The sequence below is a fragment of the Microcaecilia unicolor genome, chromosome 2 (genome assembly GCF_901765095.1).
Source record: "Microcaecilia unicolor chromosome 2, aMicUni1.1, whole genome shotgun sequence".
In the NCBI taxonomy this organism is placed as follows: Eukaryota; Metazoa; Chordata; class Amphibia; order Gymnophiona; family Siphonopidae; genus Microcaecilia; species Microcaecilia unicolor.
The window spans coordinates 204,027,376-204,047,678 of record NC_044032.1 but is presented as its reverse complement, the minus strand read 5'-3'; the positions used below and the strand labels follow the sequence as shown (position 1 = coordinate 204,047,678).

The 20,303-nt window shown below is 44.3% G+C and overlaps 1 protein-coding gene across 1 annotated transcript in view; it reads left to right on the top strand.

Moving 5' to 3' along the window:
* Positions 1-20,303, top strand: part of HABP4 (hyaluronan binding protein 4) — a 105,696-nt gene that overhangs the window by 8,240 nt on the left and 77,153 nt on the right. The window contains exon 2 of the mRNA XM_030193639.1: positions 18,895-19,045. Within this exon, the coding sequence (XP_030049499.1) occupies positions 18,895-19,045 (151 nt within the window). The remainder of the gene's footprint in view (positions 1-18,894; positions 19,046-20,303) is intronic.

Here is a 20,303-nt window from a genome sequence, read left to right as displayed (position 1 = left end):
CCTCCCTCCCAGTTCCAGGGTCTCCGTTCCCCCTCCCTGTGCACCCCAGCTGACCTTGTTAATCACCCAGGGCAAGACTCTGGGAGGAGTTAATTGCTTTACTCCAGCTGACCTTGTTAATCACCCAGGGCAACCACTCCAAGTGCCTGAGAAAACAACTGTGGCAGGAATTAATTGCTTTAGTTGCAACTCTCTTTTCCTTTGTGTACTTGCTAAACCGGATATCTATGCCACCTCAAGTTTCCGGCTGGAGGCTTCAATTAGAATGTTGGAGGTGCCAGTTTTTGTCTTTTAGAAGTGGAAGGAAGCCCATGCAGCTTATAAATGCTGATAGTGAGAAACAAATGTGGGCGAGTCCAGCAAAACTGAAAGTGAAAGCACACCAGCGCCCGTTTCTGCACTTAAGTATGAGCCTTTTAAGTAAAATAAACTTTTGAAAAGCTTATATTTGAAAACCAGAAGAACAGCATTGATGTGTGCTTGCACTTTAGTTGTGCACATGACCAAGCAAGACCACACTTAGCACAAAACTCTTGTGCATATGCACTAGGCATGTACCCCACCCCCCTTACTTTTGGTTTCATAGCATGCGTATAATTTGGATACTATTTTCTTTGTGCATTGAAGGGCTAGGTTTCTGCGGTGTTTTGGTGGTATGGGGTGGGCGCTGTTAGCTTTAGTGCTGGACTGCTGGAATTTTGAGAATATTTCCCTTAACCCATTAGTGCCCAATGTTCCCATATGGTGGCTTATTATGGGAACATTGGGCACTAATGGGCTAATGAGAACATTGTTGAACAAGTGTGATATTTGATTCCAAACAGACATTGCTATCATATAGTAAGTGGAGAAAGGAAAGTTTGTAGAGGAAAAGTGAATCCAGATTAGAAACAAGGCTTGTGAAGAAAACTGCTAATTTAATCAAAGAGCAAAATGATGAGAGATTTTGGAAGGACAAAATCTGTTATTTTAGAAGCTATTTTATGCAAGAATGTTGCTTTAAAGTACTGTACTTTGTGATTTGTCAGATAAGAACTTCATTCCTAACTCATCTTCCCTAGTTACACCTGCTTGTTAAAGCCATTTCAACTTTCCTTAATTTTGTTACATGGTATAAAATTAGCCGTTGGAGTTTCCATGCTGTACTGTATGAACACTCCAAGTTGTTGGAAGAATCATTGCCTTTTTACCATTCCACACTTCATATCTGCAAGATACCTGTTCACAAATATATTTTCTATTTCCATAAATAGGAAGACCTAAATAAAACGTTTACATAAATCTCAGCAATTAACTAGCATTTCACAATTTGAGTTTAGTATATTTTGGATTCATGTGTGTTCGTTTTGTAGAGCTGTAAATAAAAACACTAGCCTGTGCTCAGTTTAACAATTGTTTATTGCTATATCGATATATGAGAACATACAAGTCTTAATGGCAGACAAGATATGTTCTGAATTCTGGAAAAAGACCAGCTCCTTATATAGGGAATTTGGCAGCTTGAACACAAAAGGATCAAAGGAATACATAAAAGAAAGATTAATTATTACAGGAGCATAAGTTAGTTTACTAATGACTTTATACACACATAATTTATAGCCTCTGTGATAGACTTCTTCACCCCTTGGCCATCAGATTACACATTATATATTGGAATCATAAATTGCTCCCTAAGTAAAGATACAAATTACTTACAATGTTTTTTCCATTCCTAAAGGTCCCTAGGTCACTTAACACTTTGGTCACTCAGTTCTTTATAGTTAAACAGTGAGGTAATATACATTCATAAAGTGGTCATACTTACTAAATTCTAACCTACTATTAAAATATATTTGTAAGGTAGAATTTTTTTCCACAGTTCTTCCCCCTCTGCTCTGTACTCTTCCTCCAGAGAGTTATGAACCACTTATGGACCATTAACTTTGCCAACCTCTGTATTAACAGCTAGCTCTGCTAACATCATATTATGAGACTGAACTGCAGCATACAATTGAGGCGCTGTGGCTTTAGCCATACACTTACCTATAAGGACAGAGAAACATTGGTAACAGCAGCAAAGTATAATACCAATTACAATTATTATTACCAGTATTTGAATTATTTTTCTTCCCCATGAGCCTAGATCAGGTATCCAGTTAAACAACCAGGACCAGTCCCAACCTCCAGATAAGTCACCCTTCGGAATGTGGACCAACTTGAGAATATACTGCGCAGAGTTCTTCAACATCTGGTAGTTGTCATCAATGTACACAAAGAGTCATTTACCTCTCTGCAAACTCCCCCTTGGGTTGCTAGCAGGTAGTCCAGTGTCGTCCTGTTCTGCAAGACCATTTTCCTAGTCTGCTTAACTTCTTCTGCTAAGGCACCAATGTCTTTAGACAGTTCATCACCTAGGATTTCCACTGTTGCTTGCAGTCTATGTATAGCTCCTCCATGCACTGCTAGCGCAGCAGTAGCTCCAAAGGATATAAGAGCTAGTAAATACTCTGATGACCAGTTCCTTTTCAGAGGCTTTGTGGTGGTAATCAGCTTACATGCTTCTTCCAGATACTGTTGCTTCCAAATCCTGGTAGTAGGAAGAGGGGTGGCTCCTGGTGCCAGGCTATGGAATTCTTGATGAAGGGATATGGGAGGAAGTAAATAACTCAAATAACATATCCCACCCCAATTTGGAAGTAATTTTGTCTAGGCCTTATTACCAAACACAAAATAATGTCCTGCTAATGCTTCAAGTCCTTTAGAAAAATGCCAGTTAAGAATAGGGGTTTCATAAGTTCCCAATGGATTATAATAACCTTCCCTTGGATAATCCTGACCTCTTATAAACAGGCGTTCCCTATACTGTTTGCATATTTCCTCATATAATATCTCATGAGTTGCAGTATTTCCACTCCTAGGATAGATCCAATAATATTGACACCATCTAGCTATTCTAGTCCCATTCCAATATAATCAAGCTCGCTGGTCCACACAGAATTGGTACTATTTCCTAAGAAAATTTTGGTAAGTGTGACCATGCAGTAAGATAAGTGATCATGGGTATTGTTCAGGGTTTCACCCCAAGTTACATTAACATTGGACGGTTTCTTTGGATCCCATGCAGGTATCCCTTGTGCTATCTCAGAGGCTGTTAAAGGCACACTGGCCAGAGGAATACCTGTGTGGGAAGAGCGTGGTCCATGAACAGAAAACAGTCTGATAAATTCAAAATTTCATGCAGTGTCAGCAAGCCTAATAATCCACTTAAGCTCTCGTGAAAGAACATATAGTCTAGAAGGCCCAGTAGGGCCCAGTTCAGTCTTAAAAAAAAAAAAAGAGAGAAGTAAGCATTATTAACTAGTTTCCTTAGTGTACAATTCCTATTCCCTATAGTTTTAAACTGAGCTTTCTTTAGAGGTAGAAACTTAATAGCCAAGAGTATAAAAAGGATAGTAGCAAAGCTTAAACTGTCCTAAATGAAAATTCCCCATAGTTTTAAAACTTGAATTTTGTGCCACAGCATTAACAGATAGTCTCTAGAAGGCACAGAAGGGCCAGTTCAATACTCATTCCCACCCACCCTCTTCAACTCCCACCCTCCCCTAGCTCAACTCTTCATTTATAGGCAGTTACTCTAATTAGGACAAGAGGGGGTTTTCATTAGATTTTTATTACAATTAGTTTCTAAGAGGCAAACCCTAAATAAATTACACTAATCTTAAGGCTCTTTATATTCATTTGATATCCCTAATACCTTAAGTTTTAATTAAACTACTATAATACTAAGATTCAGACAGAACTCCAGCAGAGAGAGGGGTGCTATCCAGTCTTTTGCATTGAGTGTCACATGTATGATTGTCTCCCAGTTGGTGAGATGTCATATGTTTGTGCTCAATGCAAAGAGCTCCTAGCTAGAGAATGACTCGGGGACGGAGAACCGCAGTAACCGCGGGGATGGGGGACAGATTGAGCGGGGGCGGGGACAAACTTTGTCCCCATGTCATTTTCTAGTTGGAAGGGTAGAGGGTGGTGGTGGGAAGGAGGGTTATTATATCTGTTCATTGTTGTTATTGTTTTCTATTTGTAATTTATACATAACAGTTGCACAGCATATTGTTCCTTTTTATACTTTAATAAAAAGATTTAAATATAAAATCATAAGTGTTCAAGGCTTCTGTAGATGGGGACAGAGCCCACAGGGATGGGGACAGGGACAGAACCTGCGGGGATGGGGCAGGGATGGAGACAGGGTCTGCGGGGACGGAGACAGAACCTGTAGGGACAGGGTGGGGACGGAGACAGAAACCGTGGGGATGGGGTGGTACCGTGTCATTCTCTACTCCTAGCTCTCAGAGAACGAGTCCGTTCTCTTGAGGCTAGAGTAGGAGACTTGGAGGTACATAAGAGGAGGCCTACAGGAACGTTGTAGAGAAGTCCCACCTCCAATCTGGTAGCCTCTGTGCTGCCTTGGAGGATGGAGGCCTTCTAAAAGGAGTGCATCACCCTGGTGCAGCTGGAAGTAATCCTGAAGCCAGGACCAGCATACCAGGGAATGCAATATGGGTCATTCCATGCCAAGTGGCCTAAACCTTCCCACCATCATGTCTCCAATTTTGTTCAAATTTTATCTGTTGCGCGAGTCAGGTGTTAAACGAAGTCTTCCAAAATTTGAGGTCTCTAACTGCAATAGTTGCAGATCTAGACCCCCTTTTCTGAAAGGTTGTCAGTCCATGAGCGTGTGACATTTACCAAAATGCCATTTTTTGAGTCTAATAAAATCCAAACACATTTATAAGAGTGGCTACAAAATTCAAATCCTGTACAGTTTTTGATGCTAATTCCGATGAAGTACATTTTAACATTATGGATGCAAAATCCAGTCAAACAAGTTGACAGTGTGCATCAAAATTGGTCGAGACTCATCGGAACGTATTTGGACCAATATTCAGACCGCAACAACTTCCATGCAAAGAAAGATACGGACTTGAAATTTTGAACAAGCATTATGCTTTTGCTGGACATAATACAGCCAGATTTGCAACTAACCAGCATCTATAACCACCCTGCAGGATCTCTTCAAAGTTGGCACTGTCAGCGCAAATGGTAAAATGTACCAAAGTTCAAAGCCAATTATTAAAAAAGAGTTTGCCTGAATCAGCTTGTGAACAGTATCATCTGAAAGAGAAAATTGTGCTCTACAACACTGATATGTTTTTGTTTTGCAATGCCACCATTAAGTAGCCATTTACTCAGGTCAAAGTATGTTATATTTTGTGTGCACGATGTATTGCATTGGTCCATGATGGCTGAGCCATTACTGGTTATCACATTGAAACCAGCATCCCCATCGCCATAGGGGCCACGCCCGATAGCCAAGCAGTAACAGACACGAGTGGGTATCTTTACTGCAGGATCCCAAGCCTGATTGTGGGTTTCTTTACTGTAGGATCCCAAGCCTGATTGTGTGTTTCTTTACTGCAGGTTCCCAAGCCTGCCTTCTTCAGTTACTTCATCATTCTGAAAGCATCATTGATCTGCAAGAGAACGGTTTCAGGGAAACTATATTGCCGACCAAATGATGTCACTGATTGAGCTGGAATAACAGCAATGATAAGTTGTTCTGGGATCCAGCAAGTATCGTGTCTTACCGGCCAATAAAATGAAGTAGCGGGACCATGAGGATGTGTAAAGCTTATGAAAACATCTTTCTGTTCAACTGACGTTTCACAAACGTTTCCAATCCACCATTTATTTTCATAAATGCAAGCAGCATACTTAGGAAAAGGGATTCATGGTGAAAGCTAGGGTTACCATACGTCCGGATTTCCCCGGACATGTCCTCTTTTTGAGGGCATGTCCGGGGCGTCCGGCGGATTTTGCCCGCGCCCACGTTTGTCCGGATTTCTGGACAAACGTGGGCGCGGGTGCGAGCAGGCGCGTGCGGTGGGCGTGTGATCGGCGCCGTGGGTCTGGTGACCTGGTCTCCCGTCCCCTCCCCTTCCTTACCATGTTCCCTGGTGGTCTAGTGACGTCTTCGGGGCAGGAAAGAGCCCCCTCTTTCCTGCCCGGAGCGCTGCCTCCCCTGTCTATCATCTTTCTCGGTCTGGCTGGGGATTCAAAATGGCCGCCGAGAGTTGAACTCTCGCGAGGCCGCTTCAACTCTCGGTGGCCATTTTGAATCCCCAGCCATACCGAGGAGGATGCAGCAGGCAAGGGCAGGCAGCGCTCCGGGCAGGAAAGAGGGGGCTCTTTCCTGCCCCGAAGAGAAGACTCTACTAGACCACCAGTAAGTGAGGGGGGGGTATGTGATGGGGGGGAGGGGACTATGTGACGGGGGGGGGGGGAATAGGGGCGGAACCCGGACCTGAAGGGGGCGTGGCGGGGCGGGACATGAGGCGTGGCAGGGTAGGGGGCGTGACATGTGTCCTCTTTTTCAGAGGACACAAAATGGTAACCCTAGTGAAAGCAAATGACGGAATCTTTATCAAATTTTGCTTCTGAACGCATAAGCAATTTCTGGGTTACAAATGAGATAATAAATAAATTCTGTGAAATCCCCAAAAGGTTTGAATCCTGCCTTCTTAGCATAGAAGATTACGTGGCACTTTGATGTACCAGCATTTTTCCCAATTGAACAGGGAGCCAAGGATTCTTCATTTTTCTTGTCTTTTGACATCTATAATTAAATGGTACAACAGATGACAAACACACTTTTTAAAAGATTTTATTAAGCTGGAATATTCACCTGAGATGGCACGACCAAACTGATAACAGCGCACAATAAACGATTGGACAATCAACGAATAAAATACGAATGAATAATTATATCAATACTTTTAAGCGACTATTAAGACTCAATTTCCTAGAAATGAAGAAAAATTAGGGCATCAAGCGTACTAAATATAACATATTTTGACCTGAGTAAATGGCTACTTAATGGTGGCATTGCAAAACAAAAACATATCAGTATTGTAGAGCACAATTTTCTCTTTCAGATGATACTGTTCACAAGCTGATTCAGGCAGACTCTTTTTTAATAATTGGCTTTGAACTTTGGTACATTTTACCATTTGCGCTGACAGTGCCAACTTTGAAGAGATCCTGCAGGGCGGTTATAGATGCTGGTTAATTGCAAATCTGGCAGTATTATGTCCAGCACAAGCATAATGCTTGTTCAAAATTTGAAGTCCGTATCTTTGTTTGCATGGAAGTTGTTGCGGTCTGAATATTGGTCCAAATATGTTCCGATGAGTCGCGACCAATTTTGATGCACAGTTTGAGTCAACTTGTTTGACTGGATTTTGCATCCATAATGTTAAAATGTATTTCATCGGAATTAGCATCAAAAACTTTACAGGATTTGAGTTTTTTAGCCATTCTTATAAATGTGTTTGGATTTTATTAGACCCCAAAAATGGCATTTTGGTAAATGTCGTGCACTCATGGACTGACAAGCTTTCAGAAAAGGGGGTCTAGATCTGCAACTATTGCAGTTAGAGACCTCAAATCTTGGGAGACTTTGTTTAACACCTGACTCGTGCAACAGATAAAATTTGAACAAAATTGGAGAACATGATGGTGGGAACTTTTTTTAATTTTAGACCACTTGGCATGGAATGACCCATATCCTCTCACACCGAGGATGTGTCTCCATAAGCTTCCGCACAGGTGGGATGGGGTAGGACGGCTGTTGTAGTTGATGATTAAATTATTAGGCATGTGGATAGCTGAGTGGCTGGCGGATGTGAGGATTGCCTGGTCACTTCTCTGCCTGATGTAAAGGTGGCGGACCTCACGCGTCACCTAGACAGGATTTTAGATAGTGCTGAGGAGGAGCCAGCTGTCTTGATACATGTGGGTACCAGTGACATAGGAAAATGTGGAAGAGAAGTTCTGGAAGCCAAATTTAGGCTCTTAGGTAGAAAGCTCAAATCCAGAACCTTTAGGGTAGCATTTTCTGAAGTGCTACCCGTTCCACGTGCAGGGCCCAAGAGACAGGCAGAGCTCCGGAGTCTCAATGCATGGATGAGGCGATGGTACACTGAGGAGGGTTTTAGATTTCTAAGGAACTAGGCAACATTCTGGGGAAGGTGGAGCCTATTCTGGAAGGATGGCCTCCACCATAAACAGGGTGGAGCCAGGCTGCTGGCATTGGCATTTAAAAAGGAGATAGAGCAGCTTTTAAACTAGAACCTGGGGGAAGGCCGACAGTCATTCAGAAATGCATGGTTAAAGATATCACCAAAACAAGGAAGATAGGGTATCCTGATAGTGAGGTTGCAAAAAGACCATAGTAGATCAGGTGTCCTTAAATAAAAATAAAAATCAGACAAAAGATTGCAAATTAATACTGTCAAGTACTGAGCATGAGGTAAGTAGGAACAACAAACATAGTTTGAAATGTCTATATGCGAATGCCAGAAGCCTAAGAAATAAGAAGGGAGAGTTAAAATATATTGCACTAAATGAAAAATTAGATGTAATAGGCATCTCTGAGACTTGGTGAAAGGAGGATAACCAGTAGGACACTATCATACCGGAGTACAAATTATAATGTAGTGATAGGGTGGATTGAATTAGTGGAGGGGTAGCATTATATGTTAAGGAGGGCCTTGAATCAAATAGATTGAAAATTCTGCAGTAAACAAAACACATCTTGGAATCCCTATGGATTGAAATTCCATGTGTAAAGGGGAAAAGGATAGTGATAGGAGTGTACTACCGTCCACCTGGCCAGGATGAACAGACGGATGTAGAAATGTTATTAAAAAATTAGGGAGGCTAGCAAACTGGGCAACACAATAATAATGGGTGATTTCAATTACCCCGATATTAACTGGGTGAATATAACAGGGCATGCTAGGGAGGTAAAATGCCTTGACAAAATCAAGGACTGCTTTATGGGGCAGCTGGCACAGGAGACAACAAGAGAAGGAAAAATTCTAGTCCTAGTCATTAGTGGAGTGCATGATCTGGTGATGGAGGTAATAGTGCTGGGGCTGCTTGATAACAGTGATTATAATATGATCAGATTTGATATTGGCTTTGGAGTAAGTACACAGAGGAAATCCAATACGTTAGTGTTTAACTTCAAAAAAGGAGACTATCCAGTTTATTTTCGAAAGAGATCGCCAGCCATCTTCCGACACAAATCGGGAGATGGCCAGCCATCTCCTGAAGCCGGCGAAATCGGTATAATAGAAAGCCGATTTTGGCCGGCTCCAACTGCTTTCCGTCGCAGAGCCGGCCAAAGTTAAAGGGGGCGTTTCGGAAGGGTATGGAAGGCGGGACGGGGACATGGTTATGAGATGGCCGGCTTCAGCCGATAATGGAAAAAAGATGGCCGTCTCTGACAAGCATTTCGTCGGCTTCACTTGGTCCATTTATTTTTACGACCAAGCCTCTAAAAAGTGCCCCAATTGACCAGATGACCACCGGAGGGAATCAGGGATCACCTCCCCTTACTCCCCCAGTGGTCACCAACCCCCTCCCACCCTAAAAGAAAATTTTAAATATTTTTTGCCAGCCTCTATGCCAGCCTGAAATGTCATACCCAGCTTCCTGACAGCAGTATGCAGGTCCCTGGAGCAGATTTTTGTGTGTGCAGTGCACTTCAGGCAGGTGGACCCAGGCCCATCCTCCCCCTTCCTGTTACACTTGTGGTGGTAAATGTTAAGCCCTCCAAAACCCACTGTACCCACATGTAGGTGCCCCCTTCATCCCTAAGGGCTATGGTAGTGGTGTACAGTTGTGGGGAGTGGGTTTTGGGGGGATTTGGGGGGGCTCAGCACCCAAGGTAAGGGAGCTATGCACCTGGGAGCTATTTTTGAAGTCCACTGTAGTGCCCCCTAGGGTGCCCTGTTGGTGTCCTGGCATGTGTGGGTTCCAGTGCACTATAAATGCTGACTCCTCCCACGACCAAATGCCTTGGATTTGGCTGGGTTTGAGATGGCTGGCATCCTTTAGATTGTAAGCTCTTTGAGCAGGAACTGTCCTTTTATGTTAAATTGTACAGCGCTGCGTAACCCTAGTAGCGCTTTAGAAATGTTAAGTAGTAGTAGTAGTTTCCATTATCGACGAAAACCGATGCCGGCCATCTCTGACATTTGGCTGGCCCCAACCATATTATCGAAAGATGGCCGGCCATCCTTTTCGATAATATGGTTCGGGACTGCTCTTTGCAGCGCCGGCCAAATAGATGGCCGGCCATCTATTTGGTCAGCACCGTTCGATTATGCCCCTCTATGATAAAATGAGAAGAACAGTGAAAAAAAAACTTGAGGAGCAGCTGTGAAGGTCAAAAATTGACATCAGCTGTGGATGCTGTTCAAAAATACCATCCTGGAAGCCCAGGCCAAATATATTCTGTGTACTAAAAAATTGGGGATTAAGACCAAATGACAGCCGGCATGGTTAAAAAGTGAGGTGAAGGAAGGGAGCTAAAAAAAATCCTTCTGAAAATGGAAGAAAGAATTGACTGAAAATAATAAGAAACAGCATGAGAATGTCAAGTAAAATGCAAAGCACTGATAAGAAAGGCAAAGAGGGACTTTGAAAAAAGATTGCGTTGGAGGCGAAAACACATAATAAAAATGTTTTAGGTATATTAAAAGCAAGAAGCTGGCAAAAGGATCATTTGGACCACTAAATGACCGAGGGGTTAAAGGGGCAATTAGGGAAGACAAAGCCGTAGCGGAGAGTTTAAATGAATGCTTTGCTTCAGTATTCACCGAGGAAGATTTGGGAGAGGTACTAGTGCTAGAAATGGTATTCATCTCTATACTACTATTACTACTATTTAGCATTTCTATAGCGCTACAAGGCATACGCAGCACTGCACAAACATAGAAGAAAGACAGTCCCTGCTCAAAGAGCTTACAATCTAATAGACAAAAAATAAAGTAAGCAAATCAGTGGAGGAGTGGCCTAGTGGTTAGGGTGGTGGACTTTGGTCCTGAGGAACTGAGTTCGATTCCCACTTCAGGCACAGGCAGCTCCTGGTGACTCTGGGCAAGTCACTTAACCCTCCATTGCCCCATGTAAACCGCATTGAGCCTGCCATGAGTGGGAAAGTGCGGGGTACAAATGTAACAAAAAAAAAATCAATGTGTACAGGAAGGTGGAGGCGAGTGGTTACAAGTCAAAAGCAATGTTAAAGAGGTGGGCTTTCAGTCTAGATTTAAAGGTGGCCAAGGATGGGGCAAGACGTAGGGGCTCAGGAAGTTTATTCCAGGCGTAGGGTGCAGCGAGACAGAAGGCGCGAAGTCTGGAGTTGGCAGTAGTGGAGAAGGGAACAGATAAGGATTTATCCATGGAGCGGAGTGCACGGGAAGGGGTGTAGGGAAGGACGAGTGTGGAGAGATACTGGGGAGCAGCAGAGTGAGTACATTTATAGGTTAGTAGAAGAAGTTTGAACAGAATGCGAAAATGGATAGGGAGCCAGTGAAGCGACTTGAGGAGAGGGGTAGTATGAGTAAACGACCCTGGCGGAAGACGAGACGGGCAGCAGAGTTTTGAACCGATTGGAGAGGGGAGAGGTGTCTAAGTGGGAGGCCAGCAAGAAGCAGATTGCAGTAGTCTAAACGAGAGGTGACAAGGGTGTGGATGAGGGTTTTGGTAGAGTGCTCGGACAGAAAGGGGCGGATTTTACAGATGTTGTAAAGAAAAAACGACAGGTCTTGGCGATCTGCTGGATATGAGGAGAGAAGAGTCAAAGATGACCCCAAGGTTTCGAGCTATAAACCTGGAGGATGTAATGGGGCAATTTGACAAATTGAAGAGTAGCAAATCTCCTGGACCAGATGGTATTCATCTCAGAGAACTGATAAAATTGAAAAATGAACTTGCGGAACTATGTTTAGTAATATGTAATTTATTTTTAAAATCAAGCATGCTACCAGAAGATTGGAGGGTGGCCAATGTAACCCCGATTCTTAAAAAAAGGTTCTAGAGGAGAGCCAGGAAATTATAGACCGGTGAGTCTGACATCAGTGCTGGGCAAAATGGTAGAGAGCATATTCAAAAGTATTGATTGAGACAAAGCCAGCATGGTTTTAGTGACAGGAAATCTTGCCTCACCAATCTATTACATTTCTTTGAAGGGGTGAACAAACGTGGATAAAGGTGAGCCAGTCGATATTGTGTATCTGGATTTTCAAACGGTGTTTGACAAAGTACCTCATGAAAGACTCCAGAAGAAATTGCAAGGTCATGGGGTAGGAGGTAGTGTCCTATTGTAAATTAAAAGCTGGTTAAAAGATAGAAAACAGAGAGTAGGGTTAAATGGTCAGTATTCTTAATGGAGAAGGGTAGATAGCGGGGTTCCCCAGGGGTCTGTGCTGGGACCGCTGCTTTTTAATGCATTTATAAATGATCTAGAGATGGGAGCAACTAGTGAGGTAATTAAGTTTTCTGACAACACAAAGTTATTCAAAGTTGTTAAATCGCGAGAAGACTGTGAAAAATTACAAGAGGACCTTACGAGACTGGGAGACTGGGTAAATAAATGGTAAATGATGTTTAATGTGAGCAAGTGCAAAGTGGTGCATGTGGGAAAGAAGAACCTGAATTATAGCTGCATAATGCAAGGTTCCACATTAGGAGTCACGGACCAGGAAAGGGATCTAGGCGTCATCGTTGATGATACGTTGAAATCCTGTGCTCAGTGTGTGGTGGCAGCTAAGAAAGCAAATAGAATGTTGGGTACTATTAGAAAAGGAATTGGAAACAAAAATGAGGACGTTATAATGCCTTTGTATCGCTCTATGGTGCGACCACACCTTGAATATTGTGTTCAATTCTGGTCGCATCATCTCAAAAAAGATATAATGAAATTAGAAAAAGTACAGATAAGGGCATCGAAAATGATCAAGGGGATGGGAAGATTTCCCTATGAGAAAAGGTTGAAGCGCCTAGGGCTCTTCAGCTTAGAGAATAGACGGCTGAGGGGAGATATGATAGAGGTCTATAAAATACTGAGTGGAGTGGAATGGGTAGAAGTGAATCGCTTGTTTACTCTTTCCAAAAATATTAGGACTAGGGGGCACGCGATGAAGCTACAAAGTAGTAAATTTAAAACAAATGGGAGAAAACTTTTCGTCACTGAACGCGTAATTAAACTCTGGAATTCGTTACCAGAGAATGTAGTAAAAGCAGTTACCTTAGCAGGGAGTTGGAGAGAATCCACTGCTTATTTCTAGGATCTGCAGCATAAAATGTATTGTACTGTTTTGGGATCTTGCCAGGTACTTAGTGCATTTGATATGGGTGAGGATAGATCAGTTTATTTTATTTTGTTGTAAAAATTGCTTGACACCTGGCCATAGGATTTTGATTATCCGAAGAAGAGCCAAAGGTCTTCTCTTTAGATCTGTCGCTGGGAGACATTAATCTCAACCCCCTAAGGAAGCTGTGAGAGTACCTGTTCACAGAATCCTGAAGTAGGTGCAGATGAGGATTTGGGGACCCCCCCCCCCCCCCCCCCCACACACACACACACATACATACTGCAAGTTAATGAGAAGGTACTGTTTGTGTATAAAGTTCAAAAGGCACTGGAATTGAGGAAGTCTTCCCTTCCTTGACCTCAGATGCCAGTACGGCCCCATCAGACTGACCTGCATCGGACCCAACATCAAGGATGCATCATTATTCATCATCCTCATTGGCACTGAAGGATCTCGATGCCTTGCATCAAGTGAAGGAGCACTGACATCAGTCCCACTCAAATCACAGTTCCAGGAGCTCCGGGTCATTGGCACTGCTGGTACCCAAGAAGCATCGTCGATGAGTGGACCATTTCTCCTTCTGTGGAGTCGGTGCTGTTCAGTGGCGACACCGGGACCTTCCAATTTGGCTGCATCTTCACAAGCTGTCCCTTATTGACACCAGGCCCGCTGTTACCAATACCTGTCCCTGAGGAGTGGCTTTTGGCCCTCTTTCAGGAGGAGTTGATGTGGATCCTGGCTTGGTGCAATGCCAAAGCCTTCAGGGTGTCTGCCAACTGTGGCTGTGCTTCAGCTAATCCTCAAGTCCCAGGTTCTGTCCATTAATGCCGGTGCCTTGCTGGGTGCTGGCATTAGCCTTGGAAGAGACACTGCTCCTCCCTAGCCCATTTGGGGAAGGAAGCTCCCTCGGTGTCCAGTAAAGGGCCTGTCCCTCGGCAGAGACTAGATGTTTGTCCAGTAGACCAAGGTGGACACGGACTATGCCTACTTGGGGAGAGTATTTTGCTGAGGCTGACTCAGACTGTTCTTGAGCGTCTGAAGTTGAGCCAGAGCATATCTTGGAGGATGAAGTTGAGCCAGAGCATATCTTGGAGGAGGGCTCCCTTTGTCTCCCATCAAATCCCTCCCTGCCTTGAAATGAGGAAGTTTTTTAGGGAGATGGCCAAGGCCAAGATTGTGAAGTTGAGGACAAGCCCAGGACTGAGATGTTGGACGTCCTTGACTGAGGATCCTCCTAAGGAAGCCATGACAGTGCTCATGCATGCATCCTCCATACAGAACAGATGAGGAATTGGGACACCCCTCTCTCTGTGCAGCTTGTGCCTAGGAAAGCACACCCAACTTGAGGATTGCTCTATAGAGTCTAAAAGGCTGCCACAGCATGATATGGTGACTGAATCTGCTCTCAAAAGAGCTAAGAGATCTAGAACCCATGCCTCAGTGCCCCCAGGCTGAGATGCTAGAACCTTGAAATCTTTTGGGAGGAAGGTATACCAAGGCGGTATGCTTGTGTCCTGCATTCAGTCCTATTAGCTCTACATGAGCATCTATATGCAGAACTTGGTGCACAGTGCATTTCTTTTATTTATTTATTGGGATTTATTAACACAAGATGGTGTAGCGAAGTTTGTGGATTCTTTGCCCTCGGACAAAGCTGCAGAACTTGTGAGTTAGTAGCCAAACAAAAGGAGTGTCAAAAGCACTGGGCCTGGGCAACCTATGATGCTTTTTAATGTGGTATTCAGGGTTTCTGCATAGGTATTGCCATGAGCAGACTTGTGTAACACTGTTTCAGACCTAGAACCAGCAGTTCAGGAAAACTGGCAGATGTCCCTTGCTGAGGTGATAATCATTTTGGGAACAAAGTGGAGCAGGTTGCTGACTTAATCATGAAAAGAACTGACACTATGAAGTCGCTTTCTCAGCCCTCTCCTTCTGTGACCTCTACTTAGAGGTTTTTGGGTGGTGTCCAACGGCGATCTTACTACTCTCAAAGGTAAAGGTGTACTCCTCTGCCTCCCCCTTCCCAGGAATCCCAAGGACCCCGCTCTTGCCCTCAGCAGCAGTGGCCCCAGAATGCTCGGCCTGTTCTGTAGTCAGAGCAATAGACAAGCTTTTGACTAGCTCCAAGAAAGCGTAGCTACCATAAGAGACTGTCTCCGATGGGGGACCAGGAGGCTGTATTTTTTTTTTTGTTCAAATAAGATGGCCCCTTGTAATCTCTGACTGGTGGGTTCTTCAAATAGTCCTTTTTTTTTGGGGGGGGGGGGGGGGGGGGTTGTACCTTAAATTGGCAACAGTTTCCTCCAAATTTCCCACCATGAGCGTTAAAAGTTCAGCTCTCAGACCAGGTTTTTCGCATAGAACTCTCATCCCTTCTACAGGCCCATGTGTTTGAGTCCGTACCACCAGAGGAAGAAGGGATTCTATTCCAAGTACTTCATCATGCCCAATAAGACACGGGGATTTCTTCCCATCCTAGACCTAAGGACACTGAACAAATATCTGGTCAAGGAAATGTTCAGAATGTCTGCCCTATGCACCCTAAATATTCAGGCAAATGATTGGCTATGCTATCTGACCTTAAAGGATGCTTATACCTACATACTAATATGTCCAGATCACAGGCAGTATCTCTGATTTCGAGTAGGGAAACATTACTGACAGTATTGCATCCTGCCTTTGGCGTTGCATCTGCTCCCCAAGTCTTTATCAAATGCCTTGCCATAGTCGCAGGGTGTTTACACAGGCTGGGAGTGCATGCGTTTCCCTACTTGGACGATTGGCTGGTCCAAGAGCACATCAAGAGGTGGTGCTCAGGAAAATATGTGGATAAGCATCTGGGCTTTGAAGCAACTAGGGTTTTGTTTTAAATTACGAAAGTTCCACCTCCTTTCTGTTCAGCAGTTCATTGGAGCCCTGATAGACACTGTTCAGTCATGGGCCTTCTTTCTGAATGCCTGGGCTGAAGCATTAATTGCCATTGCTTTGCAGTTCTATCAGAACCAGCAGGTCACAGCTCAGCAGATGTTGAGGTTGTTGGGCCACATAGCCTTGATGGTACATGTCACTCCTATGGTGTATGTCCATTTGAGAGACAGGCTCAGTGGACCCTAGCTGCCGAGGGGTGTCGAGCTTTGGGGAACCTAGCAGATGTTTGTCACTCCCACTCTGCAGGAGTCACTCTTGTAATGGATAATTTGATGCAATCTGGTCATGGGACTTCCATTCCATACAAGATGCTAATGACAGATACGTCCAACCTGGCCTGGGGAACTTACATAGATAGGCTTCATACCCAGGGTCACTGGTCTGCTCAGGAGATTCAGCTTTACATCAAACTTCTGAAGCTGCAGGCCATTTGGAACACTAACGGTTTTCAGAGATGGCTGTTGAACCAATCTATCCTCATTCAGGCAGTCAGGTTGCGATGTACTGTGTCAACCAGCAGGGAGGCATGCATTTGTACCTCTAGTCAGGAAGTGGTCAGGATGTGGCATTGGGCTTCAGCTATGCATTGGTACTTACAGCCACATACCTGGCAGGGAAAGATAACAGCCTAGCAGACAGACTGAGTATGAATGTTGCCTGACAGATCTTCTGAGAGTGGGCCCACCCCCTAAATTGGTGAATCTCTTTGCCACTCATCTCAAGAACAAATTCCCTCAGTTCTGTTCCAGGCTGAGAGCACAAGGCAGGCTAGTGTCAGATGCCTTCCTTCTCCGTTGGAGGAAGGATCTCTGTGCATATCCTTTAATCCCTCTTATAGGGAAAACTTTGCTGAAACTCAAGCAGGACTGTGGAAACATGATCCTCATAGCACCTTATTGGCCGAGTCAGATCTGGAGCTCACCTCAGAATAATTGTGGAGACTAGACCATTGCTCAGAACAAGGAGTCTCTCTTGCACCCCAAACTCCATCCTTAGCCCTCACGGCTTAGATGTTGAGAGTGTAGAGCTGGCATCCTCCAACTGCTTGAAGGTATCTCCTAGGTTCTGTTTTTTTGCTTCCAGGAAAGATGACACTAAGAGATCATATAATTTCAAATGGAAGAGATTTGCTGTCTGGTGTGAGACCAAGGCCTTAGATCCTTTTTTTATGCCCTACACAAAAATTGCCTGAATACTTTCTGCACATTTCCGAGTCTGGTCTCGAGACCAACTCAGTAAGGGGCCACCTTGGTGCAATTGGTGCTTAACATCACCATGTGGAAAGTAGGCCCATCTTTGTACAACCTCTAGTTCAGTTTACAAGAGGTTTTGCTTTTGACAGAATCCCCAATCGAACTTTCCACTGTGTTATGAGACTGCAACATTGTCCTCACCCAGTTGATGAAAACTCCTTAGGAGCCACTGGACTTCTTGACCTGGAAGATTTTGTTTCTGGTGGCAGTCACTTCAGTACACAGGGTTAGCAAGCTTCAAGCCCTAGAGGCTGATCCACCTTACATGAAGTTTCATCATGAGTGGTTCTTTGCACCCATCCTGTTCCTTCTGAAGGTCGTGTTAAATTTCTACCTTAATCTGTCAATTGTTCTACCAACACCTTTCTGAAAACGTCATGCCTATCCTGGTGAAAGCACACTTGAACTATAAGTGTGCTTTAGCCTTCTATCTGGAGCAGACTAAAGCCCATAGTTCACCTAACCTTTGTTTCTTTAGACCCAAACAGGATGGTGGTAGCCATTGTTAAACTCATTAGCAGATTGCATCTCCTTTACTTATGGCTAGACTGGTCTGGGCTGACTCTGGAAGGTCATGTCATGGTTGCAATGTCACACAATGGCTGTTTTGGTGACCCTCTTAAGGTCAGCCTCCATTGAGATTTGCAAAGCTGCAATGTGGGCTTCAGTCCACACATTCACATCACACTGCTGCCTTGAGTAGGATTCCTGACATGATAGTTGGTTTGGTCAGACATTTATGTGGAATTTGTTTGAAATCTAGTAACCAGCTTCACCCTAGGCCCATTTTTGTTCTATTCCAGGCTGCACCTACACAATAGGATTGTATATATGTTCTAGGTTAAATGGCTTCTGGTTAACCTTGCCTTTTGAGAGTCCCTATTGTCTGTTTGTTTTTGTTGAGCCTGGTAGCTGGGGATTTCCATATGTGGTAAGTGCTGTCATGTTTGACCTTGGAGATGTGAAGATACCTGTAGCAAGTGTTGTTCGGGGACAGCAGGACCCACAATACCCTCCCACTTTCCTTTGGAGTTGCATTCCTTAAGTTTTTTTTGTTATACTGCTGGTCCCCTGTGCTCACGTGTGAGAATGCAACCATGGTATGCTGCTGCCAAAAGACTTTAGGAAATACAAGAATGTTTGGCTTGTCCATGTCGGGCTTAATCAGATCGTGTCGCCCATATGTGGTAATGTGTGTTCTGTTGTGCTAGGAGAATACCTGCTAGAGGTGAGTAACTTCACTTTTCCTCTAATAGGGAAAACAAACACCTCTCACAGTTTCCTATTTCACTAGCCACTCCCAAACTCTCTTCCCCATATTTGCAACTAAACTCCGCTGGCTTGGGCACCTTTGTACCAGTGAAACCTTTTGAAGGAGAGAACCCAAAGACCATGGTGGAACTAACTTTTTTTTTTTTGGTGGTAAAATCTGTGCAATCTTTGTTGGGAGCTCAGCTTTTTCCCTTTGAATTTTCTGAAAATTCTTTTTCTCCTTTTCTTTGTAGGTCAGAAGCGACCTCCTAAAAGAGTGGATCGTGGAGGAGAGAATGAAAACTGGGGTGCAGAAGTTAAACTCGATAGAGCTGAAAGGAGGACTGCATTCAGGGAGTTCCGCTCCAATGATTTGGAAAGACCAGTGGAATTTTCAATAGAGAAGTACGAAAGTGATTTAATTAACATAGCAATTTGTTTCTCTTTGAAGTGTCTTTAGAATTCTCTGCAGCTTTTTTTTTTAATTTTATTTTTCCAAGGACAAGAAGGCCATTAATTCTCACAGTTGGATAACACGATCCCGCGTTGCCCGGTCCGGAGCTTTTAACAAGCATAACAGAGCTTTGTGGAGCACAAGTGTTGCTCCACCACGCGTGCGCGAGTGCCTTCCCGCCCACCGCAAGAGCAAAGTTACTTTTTTCTACTGCGGTGAAGAGAGGCTGTGTTTTTAGTGTCTCTTCACAAGTTCGATCTGGAAGAGCTTTTTTGTTCCTTATGGTGACTTTTTTTACTACTTTTCTGTGTGCCCATGTTTGGGTTCCTCTTTTTTCCTCTTCCATACATTTTTAGTTTTGTCCAAGTTTTAAGTTTCCTTTGTTTTCTGCATCACTAGGCTGCGTTTTAGGTCTTGACTTTGGCTTGGTTTTTCCCTGTTCTTTTTTCTGGTGTCTTTCCCCTTTTCTCAGGCACCATCGATTTGTTTGATTTGTGGGTTTTCCATCCATATCCACTCAAGTTCTCTGTGGCTTCAAGCGCTGTACCCGGTGCAATCGGACCATCTCTGGCAAGGACACCCATTCTTGTTGTCTTCAGGGTTTAGGGCCTGACCATAGCCCTGTTGTGTCCTCTCTTTTCGGATGAAGAAGCGGACCCAGGTTGCCAGAGATACTCGACGTGAGAGGATTTTTGGAGCCAGGTCAGATTGTTCAATGTTGGCATTGAGGTTGTTGGCGTCGAAGTCTGCATCGGTCCACATGGCTGCTACTGGGCCTCGTGACACTGTGAGCAGTAGTGCGAGTGGGTCTCCACCTGTCTGAATGCCGTCTGCTATGCAGGGCCCCCAGGACCGTCCAGCGTCGTTCCAGACCCCGAGGTGAGGATTCGACGTTATCCTCGTCGACACCGAGGAGCCTCGATGCCAAGCTTTAGGCAAAGGCCAAGAAGCATCATTGTTGGTCGTCCTCAACGCAAGGTGCCAGGAGCTCCGGGATGTCAAGGGTTTCGGCACCTGAGAAGAGCTGGCACCGGGAGGACCGTTCCCCTCTGTTCAGAAGGTGCTGATGTGTCTGTCCTCTAGTAGCCAGGACCCGCCTCCTATCTTGGCCCCATCAGTTCTGCAGCCTTTCTTGGAGCCTACGTCCCAACCTTTCCTGGTATCGGCACTTGATAAGCGTATCTGGGCCTTGCTTCCTGAACTGCTGGA